At 41.6% G+C, this 21,522-nt stretch overlaps 1 protein-coding gene across 1 annotated transcript; it reads left to right on the top strand.

Moving 5' to 3' along the window:
• Window positions 1-329: 329 nt before the first annotated feature.
• On the top strand, window positions 330-20,171 carry LOC127548622 (uncharacterized). Its single transcript, XM_051976112.1, has 3 exons — window positions 330-452; window positions 18,609-19,270; window positions 19,304-20,171. The coding sequence occupies exons 1-3, from the start codon at window positions 330-332 to the stop codon at window positions 19,587-19,589; spliced, it is 1,071 nt and encodes a 356-aa protein (XP_051832072.1). The 3' UTR covers window positions 19,590-20,171.
• The last annotated feature ends 1,351 nt before the right edge of the window (window positions 20,172-21,522 follow it).

Genomic DNA, 21,522 nt, shown 5'->3' with positions numbered 1-21,522 from the left:
CATGGGAGAAAGTGCTAACCACTGGGGCGATGAGGGGATGTTTTCTAGAAATAGTCATAGCTGCATTCTCTGTGTCTCAAAGGAAAGACATGTGGAAATGAGGAATCACGTATAGTAGTGTGCACCAGGCATGGGGGACAGCTTATGGCAGTGCTTGGAGGCTGGAGATGACATCTCCAGTTTCCAATTTGGCTGGGGATATGTCAGACAAGATTGAGGAGTGGCTTTGGATATTACCTGAAACCACTGGCCCAGAAAGCCGTGATTTACACTCTTTCTTCCCAGTTTTTCCCAAGGATTCTCTCATCTGTTGAGAAAAAGGGTTCGATATGGTAACCTTGGGTTGGGGTACTTCCCTAGTGGCCATCCTGGCTGTGTCTGGTCCACACCTGGGAGTCAGGCGGCTCAGATTCTGTCCTGGGGCCACAGAGGCTTCTGGGAATGGAAAGGAGGTGGGTGGAGATAGTGATCAGAGTTGAAGCCAGATTTTAAAATGCATTTATAGCCTCAAAAATGTGTTAGTCGAATTGCTCTGTCGCCATGGTAACCCAGAGGAGTGGAAAAGAACATGAGTATTGGGTAGCAATGGAGAACAGAGCTCTCCATAACCATCCCTTTATTTAAATGGGCAAAATCCCCAAGTGGCTTTGGACAGACATCAGAGGCTGGGTCTCACATACTCGGGAAATGCTTTAAACATAATCCAAGCCCGAAGCCGATAAAAATCGACATTTATAAAGAACTTGAATGCTTAAAAGTCAGTCAAGAAGAATTTATTAGCATCCACTTTGCTAAATGGGGGGGGGAATACAAAAAGAAGCAAAACATAATCCTGCCCTCAAGGAGCTTCCAGTCTAAACAAGCCAAAAATGGGGTTAATTGGTGATAATAGACAGAGGGAAGGCGTTATTAGCACCAAAAAGAACAACACACAACATCTTGTTTGACCAAAACAAGACATCATGAGCTTTTTTTTTTATTTTTACAATTGAGGAAACTGAGGGAGAAAGAAACAAAACACAATCCTGCCCTCAAGGAGCTTCTAATCTAAACAAACTAAAGATGGGGTTAATTTGGTGATAATAGAGTGAAGGAAGGCGTTATTAGCATGAAGAAGAACATCACACACCATCTTGTTTGACCAAAACAAGACATAATGAGCTTTTTAAAAATTTTTACAAATGAGGAAACTAAGGCAGACATCAGTTAAGTAACTTTCTCACTATCACACAGTAAATGTTTGACAAAGGCTTAGACTGAGATCTTTCTGGTTCTCCACAGCTATACCCATTCCACCACATTGCCTCCCATTCCAGAGAGGTTTTAGGGACTTTGGGCAGCTTTGAAAGGCGCTCTTACTCCTAGAGAAATAATCTTGGTAGTGAAACCACTAGGGATTTCTTCTCTCTCTTCAGTTGTCTCTCTCTTTCTGGGCTTTTCCAAAAGTTTCTGTTCCTTCCTCATTAGAGATTTGCAAGCATGGAGGTAATGAATTTATCTGCCTGATAAAAATCAAAATAAGAGACCGCAAAAATTCTTATTTCCCAACAACAACAAGGTCAGAGGTTTCTTGAGGGGAGGCAGGGACAGGAGTCCCATATTAACATAACCTTTATACCTCAGTTAAATTTCAAAGTAACTCTGGGACATGGATAGTAAAAAAATTATTAGCTGTTTTTTTTTTATTGTTGTTCAGTCATTTAAGTTGTATCTGATTCTTCATGACCCCATTTAGGGTTTTCTTGGCAGAGATATGGCCATTTTCTTATTTAGCTCATTTTACAGTTGAGGAAACTGAGGCAAACAGGGTTAAGTGACTTGTCTAGGATCATATGAATTAGGAAACAAAGGCACTAAGAAGTGATTATGGTGTATACAGAATGCTAGATTTGGAACCAAAAAGAAACAGAAATTTACTGGAGTGGAGGATGGGAGTGAACATTTCTATAGCATCTACTATGTGCCAGTTACTGTATAAATACTATTCTCATTTGAACTTTGTAATCAAATGTTATTATCCCCATTTTACAGCTGAAAAAACTGAGATAGGATAAGTGATTGAGACAGGACTTAAATTATCCTGACTTACTAACTTCAGCTTGAACCTCTTTTTCATTCTGGTGTGTCTCCCCACTGTTAACCACCAGTGACTAATGTTCCTGTTCAATTTAATCAATATCAATTAGGTTTTATAGAGGGTAGGTAGATGGCATTGGAGGAAAACTTATTTTAGTGAGTTCAAATCTGACCTCAGACACTTACCAGCTGTGTGACTTTAGGCAAGTCATTACCCTGCTTGCCTCAGTTTCCTTATTTGTAAACTGAGCTACTCCAGTATCTTTACCAAGAAAACCTCAAATGATCGTAAAGAATGACACAACCGAACAATAACAAGCTTTTATAAGGAAATGTTTATTTAAATAGAAGTACAAATATTTCTCCCCAACACCTTAGAGACATTCTCCCCTATTCCACTTTATTTTGGGGGGCTACTGGATGCTGTCTCTACAAATCATGGATCCCACTTCATATCTAGAATTAGCATCGATGTCCAACAAGTTCCTTGTCTCTGTTCTCGTGGGCTAAATCCCAGAAGGATTCTTCTCCATCCTCAGGGCAGAGATGCAAAAATCCAGCATGGAGGATGACTCTTGATTTTGATGGCTCCATTTGCTAAACTTTTGGCCCACACAAAATCGTTGCTTCCTTTACGGAAAGAACAAATCCTAAGGCAAAGTACCGGGGCCTGTAATCACTGAGCCACAGACGGGGAGAAGGCAGCCTTATCTTTCACCGAGTGCCATCTGCCAGGAAGTAATCAGCCACAGAGATGAAGTAAAAACCCAGACAGGGGAGGAAGCCGAGTGTGTTTTGCATGCTTAGCCACAGCCAATTAAAGGGCTGCTGTTTGCCATGTGCTTATCAGAGCAGAACCAGTTACAGAACATCTAGGTATACCCCAAAGTTTCTCAAAGGCCCTTCCATTGCATGTTATCACGAATCTCCTGGAAGCAGGCTCCCTACTCTTCCACATGGCAAACTGAGTCCATAGCACTTTGGACGTGCTCCTAAGAACTGGGCTCAGGGGCCAGACACGAGCTACAATTGTTATGCTCTCTTGGAAAGAACAGGAATCTCTCTAGGACCAGCAGGATACTGGTTCTGGGCCTGCCATGAACACAACTATCACTGGCTTCCACACAAGATTCCAAGTTCTCCTTTCTCAAACTTCTCTCTGCCCAGGAAGCAATGTCTTTGAATTGCCTGTTTAGACTATTCCTTCTGCCTCTGCTCCAAGTTGTTGTTTGTAGATTAATAAATTAACATTTGTTCTTTTTGTTGTTGAGTCATTTCAATCATGTCAGATTCTTTGTCACCCTTTTGGGATTTTCTTGACAAAAATACTGCAGTGACTTACCATTTTCTTCTCCAGCCTCAGTTTCCTCATCTGTAAGATGATATTGTTGAGGCGGGGGGAAGGAATGGATGGAGGAGAGTGAAAGGAAAGAGGTCAAGAGCTCCATTTTCAAATTCTTACTGTGACAATCCCAGGGACATTCCTAGTGTCTCTCTTAGATAATTTCTTTGTCCTTTCATATGCAAATGAGCATTCACTTAAGCTCTTTATATCAAGCAAATTTCATCACTTAAAGTCTGAAAGGGGCATATCCTTTCATCTCTTGTTACCTTAGCCTTATATCTGGCAAATGGGGCTCCTGAAAATATGCTATAATTTCACCAATTAGAGTCATGTGACTTGCTCAGAATCACACAAACATTATATATCTGTGGCAGGATTAAAACCCACGCCTCTGAAATCCATCCATCATATCACTTGATTATAATAATAATAATAACATTCATATGTTATTTATATATTATAATTCAATTATATGACTTACTAAATGTTAGATACTATGTGTTTTACAATTATTATTTTATCTGATCCATACAACAACAAATTTCAAAGCTGGAAGAGATCTTAGAAAATTAAATATCAAAACTGTCAGGTATCACAGAAAATAGAATCCTAGAGCTAGAAGGAACTTATAGGCAAATGCAGCCGATTCCCTTTTCTTTTAGGGGAGGAAACTAAAGACTAGAAAGAAGGGAAAGGATTTGCTTAATGTTGAATAATAACATTACATTAATGATTGAGCTATAGTAGTTTTCCAATGCACTCTACAGACTTTCAAATTCCTCATTTTACCAATGAAGAAAATGAGTGTCAAAGAGGGGAAATGACTTGCCAATGTGACCGAGTTAATGGTGTAGTCAGGCTCAGGGTTTCATTAGAGGCCAAGTTATCATACTCCCTCTATCATTAAGAACACTGAAGTAAGAAATAAGGAAATCGTTTCTTGTATTAGATTTCATTAGTAAATAACAAATATGATCTCAACACTTAAACCAGGGAGGGACAAAACAGAGAAAGAATTCTAAATCAGTATCACTCTAATGGATATTGTATAAAAATTTTAAATAAAATTTAAAAGGAGATTATGGCAATATATTCAGAAAATAATTCACCATGACCAAGTTGGATTCATTGTAGGATATGAGAATGCTTCAATATTTGGAAAATATTATTGTAATTAATTGTATGAAAATAAAGATTAAATTAGCCTTTTAAAAAGATGTACAAAAAAGTATTTGACAAAGCATGGCACTTGTTAGTGTTAAAAATCTATTTAAAAGTATAAACATAGAAAATCCTTTATTTAAAATGATTGAAACCATTTGTTTTAAACCAAGAGTTGTCATTGTTCATCTAGTATATACTCTGGAGCTTACTCTCCTAGCCCCCACTTGAACTGACTAGTTGGGTTCCTGAGTTCAGCTATTACATTCCCTCACTGTTTTATGGATAGCCTGAAGGAATTGGGGCTGGCTTTCTAATGCTATACAGTTCATGAACTCCTCCAGCATGTTTCTTTTTCATAATTATCATACCAATTAACCAGACTTAATTAGCTATTAGGAATGGATATTTACTGCAGTAGTATGGTCGGTATAAAACATTCTCACAAAAATCTGTGGCACACAAAATGTCTGTGACATTTGATTGATGTGTAAAACTAGTATAAAGATCCCTTATATTGCCTTCCTTACAGGGTTCTCATAAACCTTTAAGTACTATAGAAATGTGAGTTATTAAGAAAGTATTTAGATAGGTAAGGGTGGTAGAGTGTGATTGAGTAAATCAAATCACTATACTCCATTTTAGGGAAGTGATACATCAATGAGGTATGTCTCAATCCATCAAAGCTTTTAAGGGAGAAAAAGTCCTTGATAAATGGGAATTATGTTTCATAGAAGTATTTTTATATTGACTGAGGAAAGTTCGTCACACACTAGAGGATGTCTATAAAATATCAAGCAAATGCAGGTTCAGAATGATTTGGAAATTTATGAGTGCACGGAGGCAGGGAAAAGAGAGAGAAGAAAGAGATAAAGCAGAGACAGAGACAGAAAAAGACAAAAGAGACAAAGCGAGACAGAAGGACAGAGAGAGCTAAAGAGAAAGAGACAGAGACAGAGAGGGGCAGAGGACTAAAAGATAGAAAGAGAAGCAGAGAGTGAAATGGAGAGACAGATAGAGAAAAACAAAAAGGACACACACAGAGGTAGAGTGAGAGGAAGAGAGAGAGGGAGAGTGAAGAGACAAAAAGAGAGAAAGGGAGAGAAAGAAGAGAAAGAGAAAAAAGAATTGAGAGGGGGAGAGAGAGGAAGAGAGACAGAGAGAGAGAGAGAGAGAAGAGAGAGGAAGAAGAAGAGAGACACAGAGACAGAGACAGAGACAAGGAGGCAGAAACACACAGAGACAGAGAGACAGAAATAGAAATAGAGACAGAGATACACACAGAGAGACAGATACACAGAGAGACAGGGATAGAAAGTGAGACAGACAGAAGAGACAGAGATAGGCAGAGAGACAGACAGACAGACACACACACACACACACACACACAGAGAAACAGAGAGATAGAGAGACAGAAACAGAAGACACAGAAATAGACAGAGTCAGAGAGAGATAGAGATAGACAGAGATGGAGAGATACAGAGATAGGCAGAGAGACAGAGAGAGACAGAGACACACAGAGAGACAAAAACACAGAGATAGAGAGACAGAAACAGAAGACACAGAAATGGACAGAGTCAGAGAGAGACAGAGATAGACAGAGAGAGAGACAGAGATAGGCAGAGAGACAGAGACACACAGAGAGACAGAAACACAGAGATAGAGAGACAGAAACAGAAGACACAGAAACTGAGAGAGTCAGAGAGAGACAGAGACAGAGACAGAGACAGAGAGAAACAAAAAGGAAGAGTAAGAGGAAGAGAAAGAGGGAGAGAGGCAGAGAGGGAAAGAGGATGTACATACATGCTTGGCAGAGGAAGTGGTCTTCTCATGTAGAGAATGTGAGGCTAACAGATGGACAGTCTGAAACCTACGTTGTTGCCCACGAGCCCCCAAAGGTCAGTCCACCATGAGGGTGTCAGAGGATTCATGGTTGGGCAGGGAGAGGAAGTGCCCGGGCTGGGAACACTTGCCTGCTTTGGGATCTATACCCTGTGCAGGCTAGCACCCATGAGATTTGGAATCCTTTGAAATAGTGGAGCATGACTGTAGTAGATGGGCTAGTTTTTTTTTCCTGAGAGGATCTGCCTTCCCTCACTAACCTTAGTTTGTCTACAGCTTCTAACTCCCCAAGTTTTCCCAGGTGGGTGGAAATAAGTAAACCCGGAGAAGCTCAAGGAGCCCAGAGAGTCACCCTCTATTGCCCAGACAGAGAGACAGAGATAAAAAGTGGAACAGAGATAGAGAGAAAGAGATGGAGATACACAGAGAGACAGGACAGACTTAGGGTCCAGAATGAGAAAGGCTTCTTGGACATGGCTAATGTAGTTATTTTACTTACTTATGTATATGTGTGGCAAGGGATTTTTTTATTTTTTAAAATAGTGGAGAGATGAATCAGAGAGAAAAATAACTTTGTTAATTAAAAAAATTAAATATAATTAAAAAGAGAGATTGTTTAATTCAAGAGACTCATTTTGTAGAAGATGAAGTTTAAGTCCGAGAGCTCTGCCTTGTTCACGATCACACAGTAAGCAGCAGAGTAAGGATCTGAAATTTCCAGTCTCTTAGTTTTAAGTATATTTCTCTTCTGAAACCAGAAGTGCAAAATAGGAAAACTCTATAATGTGTTTTCATTCAAAATTGTCATATTTTTAGCTTTTATACTCTGTATCTCATGGATTTGTTGTGAGAAAAATGCTATGAGCTTTAATGAGTTATGCTCACATGAACTCTCTAACCTGACTATTCTCCATCAATTTTTTATCATTTTTGTTGATTCCTAAATTTCTTGATTTTTCTTCTTTCTATTCCTTCAAACTTCCATGGGCTCCACTAAATTAGATCCTTAGCTGTCTCTTCTGTAAAATAAAAACACTGACCTAAATCTCTGAGGTCCTTTAAATCTATGACTTCCTTGGTTCTAACTAAGATTCCCCCCCCCCCTTTTTTTTTGCTGAAGCAATTGGGGTCAAGTGACTTGCCCAGGGTCACACAACTAGGAACTGTTCACCTAGCTGCTCCCACTAAGATCCCTTTGGTATGCTGGGACCAGTTCTCTCCAGCTCTAATGGACTCCTGAGATTTGATGATTACATTTTTCAGTTTGAGCATCTTCACTTAGAAATTAGCAAACCCTACAAATCAGGGCTTGATTAATTATTTTGTTGATTGTCTAGACTTAAAAAGGTGTTAATAATGTAGATTTCATTTAAAAATCTTTGTTTACATTTCTCTTTCCCATCTCTAAAGCTTAAGCTAAACATCTACCAGAACTGCTTCCCCTTCCCCTTCCAACCCCATCATTGCCCTATAGATTAGAAAGGAATAAAGTATTCATTGGAGGCCTGGTGACTGTAAGCTAATAATAATAATGATAATGATAATTATACTTAGAGATCTGCAATATGCTTACATTCATTTTCTCATTTAAGCCTGATTTCCAGCTCTGACAACCCCTGTTCTAAGGCCCCTTCCAGCCCTGACATCCCCTTTTCTAAGCTCCCTCCCAGCCCTGACATCCCCTATTTTAAGGCCCCTCCCAGCTCTGACATCCCCTGTTCTAAGAACCCTTCCAGCCCTGAAATTCTTTATTCTAAGGTTTCTCTGTTCTGACATTCTGGGTTCTAAGAGTTCCTTCTAGCTCCCATTCTAAAAGCTTAAAAAAGTGACCCAGCAGTGGCCATATCATTTCTTGGCTTGGAAAGGTTTTTCAGATCATGGCCACAGGTAAAGCTTCCGATCCTCCTTCTTCCCTAGGAAATTGCAGCTCATCAGGGATTGGGAGCAGTTGATTAGCACTTTCCTGAAAGTCCTCAGAGCTATTCTTTCTTTCCTTCTGCAGCTGTGATTTATCTTTCCAGGAATCAATCCATCAATCAATCAACATATTTTACTTGGGTCCAAATATGCTCCTAGCATGGTGGGGGAAATAGAATGATTGTAAGATGGTCAAAGGTTAAAGAGCCCTGAGCCTTGAGCCTAAATCCAGCCTGGATCACTTATTGATTGGGTGATCCTATGCAAGTCATTCAACTTCTGTCTGCTTCAACTTTTCCAACTGTAAAATGGACTTAATAACACTCTTTTTAAGAGCTAAAATTAAGTAATATTTGTAAAGACTTGGCACAGTGCCTGGCACCGTGTCCTTAATAAATGCTTGTTCTCTTGCCTTCTTTTCGGTTATATAAGGTTGGAAGACTTTAGGTCTTAGGTATGTAGGATTTAGGGCTGGATGGGACCTTTGGCAGAAGATCTCCAACGTGAGAGATCTTGCTAGTGCCTCAGATAATCCATTTCAGTTTCCGATCACACTAGCCTTGGTTTTGTCATCTACAAAATGAGCTGAAGAAGGAAATGGCAAACCAAGAAAATTCCAGATGACTTTGAAAATGGTTATAATCTTCCCTCCCACTCCCAAAGGAGACTTTTCTCCAGTCAAAAACCTCCTGTCCCATAAGTTTCAGGGCCTGGAGCTTTAGGGTTGGATGCTGAAGAAGGAATTGATGTCTCTAGCTCTTCCCTGCCATTTAGTAGCATATGCTTTCTAAATGGATGCTTGTATGCTAAGTTTGTCCTGGAAACACAAAAGACAGCCTGGAGTCTGGAGATCCTGAGTTCACATTTGATCTCAGACATTTCCTAATTATATGCTTTTTAAAACCTCTGTTTCCCTCAGTTTCCTTCTCTGTAATAGCACCCACATCTCAGGATTGTTGTAAAGATCAAATGAGAGAATACACTTCAACGACAATACTATATGATGATGAATTCTGATGGACCTGGCTCTCTTCAACAATGAAAGAATCCAGATTAGTTCCACTTGTTCAGTCATGAACAGAACCAGCTACACCTAGAGAGAGAACTATGGGAAATGAGTGGACCAAAACATAGCATTCTCATTCTTTTTGTTGTTTGCTTGCATTTTTGTTTTTCTTCTCAGGTTATTTTTATCTTTTTTCTAAATCTGATTTTTCTTGTGCAACAAGATAACTGCACAAATATGTATATCTATATCTATATATATAGTATTTAACATATACTTTAACATATTTAACATGTATGGGACCAACTGCCATCTAGGGAAGGGCGTGGGGAAAGGAGAGGAAAGGTTGGAACAGAAGTGTTTGCAAGGATCAATGCTGAAAAATTCCCCACGCATGTTTTGTCAATAAAAAGCTACAATAAATAATAATAATAATAATAATAATAATCAAGATCAAATGAGAAAATGTGCAAAGTGCTTGTTCTGTTGTCTGTGACAGGGCAGGTTCTGTATCTGATATACTGGTGCATTTATCACAACTTTTCCTGGTGCTTCTGGGAATTGTGGATTTCATTTCAGGACTAACGCCCATCGTCTGTGCAAAACGGAGCCGTAGTGTTTGTGAGAAGCAGTAGCATGCTACAGTTGCCTCGGAACACTGGCTATGGCAGAATTGTAGCAGCTCCAAAGAAATGGGAGACGTGCAGATTCAGAGACGCCTTCATTCCTGAGCATCCCATGGACTATTGGTGCCCAACCTGAGCCCCTGCAGGTCCAAGTCCCACTGTGGGATGCCGAACCTGGACCCAGTGTATTGATGTCATTTTGGTCCCTTCCAGGATGAATCAGTACAATCACTAACAAGGATTGCTGTGAACCGGTGGTGGGTTGGGTACTTTCAGGGGTTTTAGGGCAGGAGGGGGACAAATTGTGGCCGCCATGTCCAAATCTGTGCTCTGTTGGTTGAGAGGGTAAAGAAGGCAGGAAGGAAGCTTGGGATGCTTCCATGGGGAGCCACCCCATGGCTCACTTAATAAGTATTGGACTTGTTCTCATGGCCTAGGATAAGGGGTATCTGGACGTTTCTAAAACAGGGGTTCCTACCAGCTGCCCTTACAGATGCATTATCTATATCATCTCATTGGAGTTTGGGGAAGGGAATTTCACAACAGCAGCTGATAAACCTTCCTTTCCCAGCACTGCCTCCCTTCTCCCTCCCCAAAAGTGTATTTTTTTCGTGACCTTAATTTCTGTTTTAACTCTTACCTCTCCTGAATCTGTCTCTAGACTTGAAAGTACAGGTTCATCAAAAGCATGATTCTTCTGGATACTTATGGGCATATGATTGCCCATTAGGCTGAATTGATTGGATTGAATCCATTAGGATGAATGATTGGAAAAAAATTTATTATATACCAGGTACTATACTAAGCTATACAATTAAAAAATCCCTGTCCTCAAGGAGCTCATGTTCTATTAAAATTATTTATTTTAAATTTTTAATAGTATTTTGTTTTCCCAAATACATGCAAAGATAATTTCAACATTCCAAATTGTTCTCCAGAACGATTGGATCTGTTCACAGTTCCACTAACAATGTATTAGTGTCCCAGTTTTTCCACATTCCCTCCAACATTTATCATTATCTTTTCCTATCATCTATTTTTTTTTTTTTTGGCTGAGGCAATTGGAGTTAAGTGACTTGCCCAAAGTCACACAGCTAGGAAGTGTTAAGTGTCTGAGACCAGATTTGAACTCAGGTCCTGCTGACTTCAGGGCTAGTGCTCTACCCACTGTGTCCCCTAGCTGCCCCTCAACATTCACTTTTGCAAAACTTTGCATTCCCAATCTCTCTCTCTCTCTCTCTCTCCCATCTTCCTCCCTCCCTCAGAAAGCAAGCAATCTTATATAGGTTAAACTTGTGCTACTCTTTGAAACGTACTTCCATATTTGTCACACTGCACAAGCAAAGTCAGATCAAAAGAGAAATAAAAGCCCACGAGCCTATATTCTAAATGGAAAAGGCAGCGGCCAGGGAAAGGAATTTTGTTCTGGATGGGTCAAAAAGGGGGAGAGCAAGTTGATGGGGAGAAGGGCTAAGTAGATGGCTGGATGGAGTGTAGAGATGAATCATGGTCTGGTGTCTAGGCTCAGCCAGTAGCCAGAGAGGTCAAAGTTTGTTTTCAGTAACCCCTGAAGGCCACAGCTGATCATGTCTTACTTTGTATTCCCAGCACTTTAGTGCCCATCACACAGTAAGCACTTAATAAATGCTTATTGATGGATGTCCAGTAGGTCATATTTTGAGGGTGTTTGATTAAATGGATCAACAGGTAAATATGGAAATATCTCTATTATATTGATCCTCAAACCAGTCTGGGAGCCCTCATCTAAATGATAGGTTCTTAACCTTTTGGGGACCCCTTTGACAACCTAGCAAAGCCTGTGGACCCCTTTCTCTGCTTTTAAGTAATTGAAGGGAATGCTAAATTCAGTTAGTGAAAAATAAAGATGGATTTTTTTTTCCTTATGGAAGAGTTCTTTGAAACTGGTATTGACTTCTCCTCCAGTCACTCGATAGCTGGTCAATATCTCTCCTAAAACATGGCGCTCAGAGCCATCCATGATACTGTGGTCCGGCCAAGGCCAAAGCGACGGGGTTGTTACTGTTTCTCCATTTCAGATGATGACAAAGGATGATGGAAAGTGACCTGGGATCTGAATTTGAAATACTATTGAGTCAGACCAAAATGGGACAAAAACCTCCAAGGCAATTCTGATCCCTGGCCTGAAAATGCGGGGAAATCTCTATTTTTCTGATTTTTCCCATTTTTATTTAAAGTTTTGAGTTCTAAATTCTATTCCCCCCTTTCCTTCTTCCATCCCCTCTCTCTGAGAGGGTAAGCAATCAGATATAGGTCATACGTGCGCGATCCTGTAAAATATTTCCATATTAGTCATTTTGCACAAGAAGACTTGCATAAAAGAAAGTGAAAAATAGCAATCTCTATTCAACGATTCTGTTCTTTCTCTGGAGGTGGATAGTGTGCTTCATCATTAGTCCTCTGGGATTGTCCTGGATCATTGTATTGCTGAGAATAGCTAAATCATTCACAATTCTTTTTTAAAAATGTATTTCTCTATTAATATACATTGCCTTATGAATCATGTCGGGAAAGAAAAAGAGCAAAAGGGAAAAAACCATGGGAGAGAAAAGAAGGAAAAAATAAAAAAGAAGAGACCATAGCATGTGTTGATTTACCTTCAGTTTCCTTAGTTTTTTTTTTTTTTCTGGATGCAGAGGGCATTTTCTGTCCAAAGTCTACTGGGATTGTTTTGGATCACTGAACCACTGAGAGGAACCAAGTCTTCATTACTGATCATGGCACATTGTGATTCGATGTACTTTGGGTTCTGCTTGTTTTCCTCAGCATCAGCTGATGAAAGTCTTTCCAGGCTTTTCTGAAATCATCCTGCTGATTATTTCTTATACAACAATAATATTCCATAACCTTCATACACCTTATTCAGCCATTCCCCAACTGATGGGCATCCACTCATTTCCAGTTCCTCACCACTACAAAAAAGGCTGCCACAAACATTTTTGCACATGTGGGTCCTTTCCCTCTTTGTTATGATCTCTTTGAGATTCAGGCCCAGTAAAGACATCTTCTAGGTCAAAGGGGCAAATAGATTTTCGTTCATTTTTTCTCTCAAGGGAATGGAATTTCTGGGAGTTTGAGGATTTCTTCTGGGGGATAGATGTAGATTATTTCGCTACCAATGAGTTGGAGTTGGAATAAACAGAAAATATTGATTATGCCCAGTTTGATAGCCCTTTGGGTGTAGTTCCAAATTGCTCTCCAGAATGGTTGGATCCATTCACAACTCCACCAACAATGTGTCAGTGTCCCAGTTTTTCCACATCCCCTCCAACATTTATCATTATCTTTTCCTGTCATCTTCGCCAATCTGAGACATCTTCTCATTTTACCAGCAAGAAAAGGGGACCCAGGGAAGTCATGTGGTTTGTGTAAGCAGGGAGGGAATGTTACAGGGCCTAAAATCAGGAAATCTTGAGTTCAAATCCAACTCTTACTAGCTGTGTGAATCTGGGCAAATCACTTAGTCCTCTTTGCTTTAGTTTCCTCGTTGTAGAAACTGTACTTGACTTGCAGGGTTGCTGTGAGAATCAAAAAAGATAATAATTGTAAACGACTTAGCCGAGTGGCAGGCACATAATAGGTGCTGTATAAATGTCAGTTATTACTTATTATAATTATATTATTCCTATATTGTATTTATTTGTTATTATTATTATTACCCAAGTTCACACAGACACAAAGGCTCAGAAGCTGGTTTGGACTCTTGGTGGGAGTGACCCAACTGGGGAAGGTGGGAGATATAAGTGGAGGTAGAGCCCGGGGCTTACCAAGGACCCTGTGTTCTGTTGGGTGTCAGAACCCGCCTCCGGGAGCTGGGCCTGTGTTCCGATTCCAAGGGTCCCAGCACATCCCAGCAAGAAGCGAGGGACGACAAGAGACCGAAAGATCCATTTTTATCTACTCCAGCTTACGTGACTCCTGCCCAGTGGGGTCGTTCCTGAGATCCCGCTTGAAGCCCACCTCGGGGGAGAGCAGTCACGAGTCCCTTCCACCAGATGGTCGGTGGAGCTGGACCCCAACAATCGAAGAGCAGCTGTTGCGTCCAGAGGGAGACTTCATGGGTAAATGATGTATTTCTGGTGAGTAACGGTTGTTCCTGTCATTAGCTGTTATTTATTATCTCTGTAGACATCTAACAAGGAGGCGGCGGGCATTTGGGCACATCTCCCTCCCCAGATGTCCTCCATAAATGGCGGCCACTTTGTGACTTCCCAGAACATAAAACCCCCAATAAACGGACTCTCTCGGAGCCGGGCTTTGTGGTGCTGTTGCCCTTGTTTAGTTATTACATTAAATCTCCTGTGATTACAGAGCTGGCAGCTGGTAAAGATTTGCATATGGCATGAAATTAAGTTAGTTCATTTGAATGTCTGAGCTGCGCAAAGCTAAAATTTGTTGGAGAAAGACCTCGTTCTTCCTTATCTTTGTTTGCTCACATGTTTTCTGTGCTGTTTTCTGTCCATCGGGTCGCCTTGGGGGAGGGAGCTCTAAGGGGACTGTCCCCCTGAGCCTTCAGATCCTTTCCCCTGGGATCCTGGCTTTAATGCAGCTTAGCCTGGGAGGCAGCTCCCATTCTGGGCCTCTTCTTGGCAGAGATAACAATTGTAAAGAACTTAATGTAATGTCTGACACGTTGTCCTTTATTCTTTTTATTATCATTATTGTTATTTTTATGTCTGTGAATTAGGGAGTTAGGAGAGAACTGAGTTCAAATTCTCCCTTAGTCACTTAAGTACCTATGTGGCTACAGTGGACAAGTCACTGTTCCTCTCTCTGCCTCAGTTTCCTCATCTGCAAAATGGGATAATAATATCTGATTTGTTTCCTTCACAGAATTGTATCAGTCAAGATTTGCAAATCTTAGCAAGCCATTTCTCCTTCTTATCATTGCCTGGACCTGCTGTTTCAATAGCATGAGAAACTCCCAGTATGGAAACCTCCCTTCGCTGCTTCACTAGGCATCTATAACTTATGGTCTCAGATAAAGTTCATTGGGAAGTGAAGTGACTAACCTGGATCCATGTAGCCAGTCTATGTCAGGTCCTAGAACTCAGGGCTTTTTGCCTTCAAGGCTGGTCTTCTGTCCTCTCTATTTTATACTGTCTATGATATTACAGTTGTTATTATTATCATTACTCCTTGACTCTTCAGCATAACAATTGCTAGAATTGGAAATCTGAGTTTGGAAATCTCAGAGTATGGATGTCTCTCAAGTGTTAGATATGAAAGAACACAGAGTTTAGAGATTTAGAGGGATTCCCCTGGTGTTGCTTAGTGTGTGATCTTAGTCAAAAACTTATCCTCTCCGGGTCCCAACGAATCCATCTTGAACATGGGGGGTCTGCTAGATCCTCCAAGGTATTTTCTACTTTGAAATCCTAGGGTGATATAATTAAAAATCAACTAAATCAACATATAATAAGCACCAACTGTATACCAGGCACTGCATTAATGCATATATATAATGATATATATATAAATGATAAATTTATATATATAAAATGATATATAATGAAGATATATCTTTTAATATCTTCATTATAAAACGAGGCAAAAAATAATTCTTGTTCTCAAGGAGCTTACAATCTAACGGCAGAGACAAAAAGCAAACATATATACAAAATGAACCACAGACAGGGTAAATAAAAAATGGGGGGAAGACGATGGAATTAAGGAGGTTCAGGGAAATCTTCCTGTAGAAGGAAGCCGGGAAGGTCAGTAGTCAGAGGGAGAGCAGTTCAGGAACGGTGAGATAGTTAGAGAAAATGGCCCCAGCTGAAAGATTGTCTTCCATGTTGGGGGAACAGCCAGCAGGCTGTTTTGCTCGCTTGATTTCCTCTTTATAATGGGTATTGTATTTTTTGCCTTCTCAGTGGGTGGGAGGGGGCAGGAGAGAAAGAGAGAGTTAGAAACTAAAAAAAAAAAAAAGACTGAAGGATTCTCACATCCATCTGCTCTTTGGTCAGGTTCAGCTTGGGTGAACACAGGATATTTTTGGAAACCCTTGCTTAGCCTCCGGGGCGCAAACAACTGCCAGACCGAGGGTTGTTTGGCAACTCTGCGTCTTTTTTTCCTCACTCATGAAATGGAGGTGATAATACTGGAGCTATCTGCATCCCGGGACTCCTGGGCCCCTTGAGATAATATACAGTAAAGTGCAGAGAAATTCTATAAATGTAAGGAAACAGTATTTTAATTTTGTAGCTACAATGGATATTTTTGCTGTCATTAAGCTGTATTTTTTTTTAGCATGTTCTTCTGTCTTTAAAACCCATATTTTGTTTCCATAAAATAAGATCTTTAGCATTATCTTTGTGCCTTTTGAAATTACAGAACCTCATCCAAAGGGCTATTTCTAGATTCTGAATATGAGATGATGGATCATAGCAAATTTCCTTAAAAAAGGGAAAGAGATAGGTAATAATAATAATAATAATTCTAACAATCAACACTGTTGCCTAATGATTTTATTGTTGTATATATTTCTGATCTTCATTGTTTTGTGCCTTGATGATGAAAGCAAAAGTGGCCATTTATAGTTTCCAAAGTGTCTCCTCCATGTGCCAAGAACTCTAGAGTTTTTCCTCTCCCTGTAGTTCCTTCCCTCAACCTGTGACAGATTTTCCTCGTACCCTTCAATGAATTATGGCTATTTTCCTCTCCTTTTAGGTTGGGAAGATGAATGATTAATTAGGAGATGGGAGTAACTTGTGAGACGTGTGGGTGCTGGGAAGGAATGTCAAGAGCATTTAAACCTTTTTTCAATTTTCTGTCCTTATCTTGTTATTCTATTTCATGAAATGTCTTTCCTTGGGATGAATGGTCCTTTGGTTTAGTTTGGTAAAGGAAACATGGATGGGGGCTCATGAACCATGAATCTGAATGTAAAAATACCTCAATAATACCATGAATCCAGACTGAATGGGGGTACTTTGGGGCTCTTAGGTTTATTAGGTACAAACTTTTCTTTTTTAAAATCTCTCTCTCTGTGTCTCTCTCTGTCTCTCTGTCTCTCTGTCTCTGTCTCTCTCTCTGTCTCTCTCTCTCTGTCTCTCTGTCTCTGTGTGTGTCTCTCTCTCTCACACATCTCTCTGTTTGTCTGTTTCTTGCCTCTCCCTCTCCTTCTCTACCAAATGAGAAGAGTGCTCGGGATTTAGGTAGAGGGAGGACCTCTGAATCTGAAGCTTGGCTCTTCCACTTAGCAGCTGTGTGACCTTGGTGACTCATTTGACCTCTCTGGCCAAGCAAGGTTGATTTGGAAATTCCTCTCCACCATTAAATCTAGCATTCTATGATAGATGATTTAGTTCTCTTTCCAGTTCTAAAATTCTAAAAGCTTCAGAAGGGAAAAGGGATGATCTCTGGGATGCTCTGTCTGGGATTTAACTCATGTCCATGGGCAGCTGCTGATCTGACTTTTTCTTTTTCTCTTTTTTTTCTTCTCTCTTCTCTCTCTTTCCTCTCTCTCTCTCTCTCTCTCTCTCTCTCTCTCTCTCTCTCTCTCCCTCTTCCTCTCTCTCTTCTTTCTCTCTTTCTCTCTCTGTCTCTCTGTCTCTCTCTCTGTCTCTGTCTCTCTCTCTGTGTCTCTGTCTCTGTTTCTCTGTCTCTGTCTCTGTCTCTCTCTCTCTCTGTCTCTGTCTCTCTGTCTCTCTCTCTCTCTCTCTGTCTCTCTCTCTCTCTCTCTCTGTCTCTCTCTCTCTCTCATCTCCAGGGAACTCACAGACATCGGCTTCTTGCTCATTAGCACATTCGTGACAACATTTACAGGCATGGAAAGGCTTCACTGGAACCTTTTCTCGCAGAGCTTCCTCTGACAGCTGGAGCCGACTCACATGGACACGATCGCCTGTTCTGACAGCGCGCTGAGTTTGGAGCAGTTCTCCTCGGGGTGGGAGGATGGGCAGCAGGATTCTCATATTTATAACTTGCTAACCAGGATGGGAGGCGCCGAGCGTCGGCTCTGGACAAGCCCCCACAACCCACATCAGTCCTCCCGCGAAAGAGGGAAGGAACCGGATCAGGCTTGTCCTCCCCAGGCAGGGAGAGCAGCCATAAAACCAATGGCGTAAACAAGTCCTCCTGGAACGGCCCGATATGATGTTCTTGGAGGAGGCAGGGAGAAATTGAGCCAGAGAGAACAGCAGGCGTCCCAGCCTCTGAGGTGGAAATGAATTTCCCTCGTGTCCTAGCTTAGAGGCAAGGATGTAAATAAAACAGGAGCATCGATCTGGAGCTGGGAAATTCAGAGACCTGCCTCTGTCACCAACTGGACGTGACTTAGAACCTGTTACTTCTTTCTGAGACTCGGTTTCCTTTTCTGTAGGATCTGTAGCTCTAAAGTTCCTTTTGATCTTTGACATCTTCCATTATAAGCTCTGATATTCCCTGTTCTAAAGCCCTTCCCAGCTCTGACAGTTCATGTTTTAAGGCCCTTCCCAATACTGACAATTTATGTTCTAAGGCCTTTCCAGCTTTAGAATATTCCCTGTTCTAAGGTCTCTTCTATCTCTGACATTCCCTGTTCTAATGCCCTTCCCAGCTCTAAGATTCCCTGTTCTAAGATTTTTTTCTGATTCTGACATTCCCCATTCTAAAGCCCTTCCCAGCCCTGACATCCCCTGTTCCAAGTTCCCTTCTATCTCTGACATCCCCTGTTCTAAAGCCCTTCCCAGCCCTGACATTCCCTGTTCTAAGGTCCCTTCTATCTCTGACATTCCCTGTTCTAAAGCCTTTCCCAGCTCTGACATTCCCTGTTCTAAGATTTTTTTCTGATTATGACATTCCCCGTTCTAAAGCCCTTCCCAGCTCTGACATTCCCTGTTCTAAGATTTTTTTTCTGACTCTGACATTTCCCATTCTAAAGCCCTTCCCAGCTCTGACATCCCCTGTTCTAAGTTCCCTTCTATCTCTGACATCCCCTGTTGTAAGGTCCCTTCTGTCTCTGACATCCCCTGTTCCAAGTTCCCTTCTATCTTTGACATCCCCTGTTCTAAGGTCCCTTCTGTCTCTGACATCCCCTGTTCTAAGGTCCCTTCTATCTCTGACATTCCCTGTTCTAAGGTCCCTTCTGTCTCTGACATCCCCTCTTCCAAGTTCCCTTCTATCTCTGACATTCCCTGTTCTAAGGTCCCTTCTGTCTCTGACATCCCCTGTTCTAAGGTCCCTTCTATCTCTGACATCCCCTGTTCTAAGGTCCCTTCTGTCTCTGACATCCCCTGTTCTAAGGTCCCTTCTGTCTCTGACATCCCCTGTTCTAAAGTCCCTTCTGTCTCTGACATCCCCTTTTCTAAGGTCCCTTCTATCTCTGACATCCCCTGTTCTAAGGTCCCTTCTATCTCTGACATCCCCTGTTCTAAGGTCCCTTCTATCTCTGACATCCCCTGTTCTAAGGTCCCTTCTGTCTCTGACATCCCCTGTTCTAAGGTCCCTTCTGTCTCTGACATCCCCTGTTCTAAAGTCCCTTCTGTCTCTGACATCCCCTGTTCTAAGGTCCCTTCTGTCTCTGACATCCCCTGTTCTAAGGTCCCTTCTGTCTCTGACATCCCCTGTTCTAAGGTCCCTTCTGTCTCTGACATAACCTGTTCTAAAGTCCCTTCTGTCTCTGACATCCCCTGTTCTAAGGTCCCTTCTGTCTCTGACATCCCCTGTTCTAAAGTCCCTTCTGTCTCTGACATCCCCTGTTCTAAAGTCCCTTCTGTCTCTGACATCCCCTGTTCTAAGGTCCCTTCTGTCTCTGACATCCCCTGTTCTAAAGTCCCTTCTGTCTCTGACATCCCCTGTTCTAAGGTCCCTTCTGTCTCTGACATCCCCTGTTCTAAAGTCCCTTCTGTCTCTGACATCCCCTGTTCTAAAGTCCCTTCTGTCTCTGACATCCCCTGTTCTAAGGTCCCTTCTGTCTCTGACATCCCCTGTTCTAAAGTCCCTTCTATCTCTGACATCCCCTCTTCCAAGTTCCCTTCTATCTCTGACATCCCCTGTTCTAAGGTCCTCCTATCTCTGACATTTTCTCTTCTAACGACTGAAACAAAGACCAGAGAAACCAGGGGAGCTTTTTCATCCTTCTTTGAATCTTCTCTCATGCTCCGCCCGGATCTGCCTTGCGCACTGTCTGAGCGCTATCTATAATTTGTATGACTTTTCAATATCCTCCTTGCATTTGCACCCCACTCCTTTCAGTGAGCTCTCATTCAGGGGTTACTAGACTGGTAGACAGAGATGTGGTTCCCCTGGATTTTAGCAAAGCCCTTGATGAAGTCTCTTGTGCAGTTCTGAGCGTGGGAAAGGGGACCGGATTTTTGGGTAGTTTGAGGGGCTCGCTTGAATGGTCAGAGCCGCAGAATAGTCATGGATGATTCGTTGGCAGATGGACGGGAGGTCTCCGGTGGAGCGCCCCGGGGATCCGTCCCCATTTCTGCACTAACACTTTGTCTAAGACTTGAAAATCAAAATATGAACGAACAGATAATGGCTGTTTTTTTGCTTGTTGAATTATTTAGGGTTTTTTTTGCCTTGTTAAAAGACTAAACGTTTTGTGTGAGCTTCGACTTTTGTTTTGTGTTGTCTTTGTTGGCATTTATGGAACTTATAATTTAATACTCCCCCATCCCAATAATGCCATGCGTCCCCGAGTTAAGATATATAACTGACTTGTTGGATGTTAGGGTCAGAATCTAAAACGATCCCGACGGGCTAGAAGGTTGAGTTTTGGCCTTGTAAGTTAAATTTAATCAGAATAAACGTAAAACCTTCTGCTTAGATTATGAGAACATTGTGGTTAGTGGTTCACCCAAAAAAGCTCTGAGGGTGTTAGGAGACCACAAGCTCAAAATAGGTCAACTGTGCAAATGTAGTTTTGGTTACATCGATAGTCAAGGTATCGAGGCCGAGAGAAGTGATTGCCCTGCGGTGTTCTGGGCTGGCCAGACCTCAGAGGGTTGCGTTGGGAAGCTTTGGGGTGAGAGCTGGGAGGGACCTGAGAACAGGGAATGTCAGCGTCAGAGCTGGAGGGGACTTTAGAACAGGGAATGGCCCGTTGGAACCCAAAGTGAGAGCCAGAAGATGTCTTGGAACATAGAAAATGGGAAGCCATTTCTGGAACATGGAGGCAAAAATGGTCTTAGAACATACAACGTGGAGCTGGAAGGGGCTTGACCTGGAGCGCCATTTTATAGATGAGGAAACAAGAGAAAAGGATCAGAGGGGGAAATAGCTTGTCTAAAATATACAAGCAGTAATAATAGGTAGGGATTCAAGTCTCTTGAGTCCTGGGGTCCTTCTACCGCCGGAGGAGGCTTTTTGGGGGGGGCTAAACTTTTATCCAAGTGAAAAATGGCTCCTGGCCCTTCCTTGTCTCTCCCTCCCCCCTCCTTTTGGATCTATGAGTAGGAGAAAGCAACCAGCGATTATTATGTTTCCCCGTGGAGCAGATCCATAATTCCTCCACGTCAAGGGGCTTGCGCGTGGAAAGCTGGTTCCTGATGGATAAGCGATCAATGAGAGGTGGGGTGATG

This window comes from Antechinus flavipes, chromosome 1 (genome assembly GCF_016432865.1).
Source record: "Antechinus flavipes isolate AdamAnt ecotype Samford, QLD, Australia chromosome 1, AdamAnt_v2, whole genome shotgun sequence".
Lineage (NCBI taxonomy): Eukaryota > Metazoa > Chordata > Mammalia > Dasyuromorphia > Dasyuridae > Antechinus > Antechinus flavipes.
Note: the sequence above shows the minus strand (reverse complement) of the source record. Positions and strands in the feature narration are given on the sequence as shown.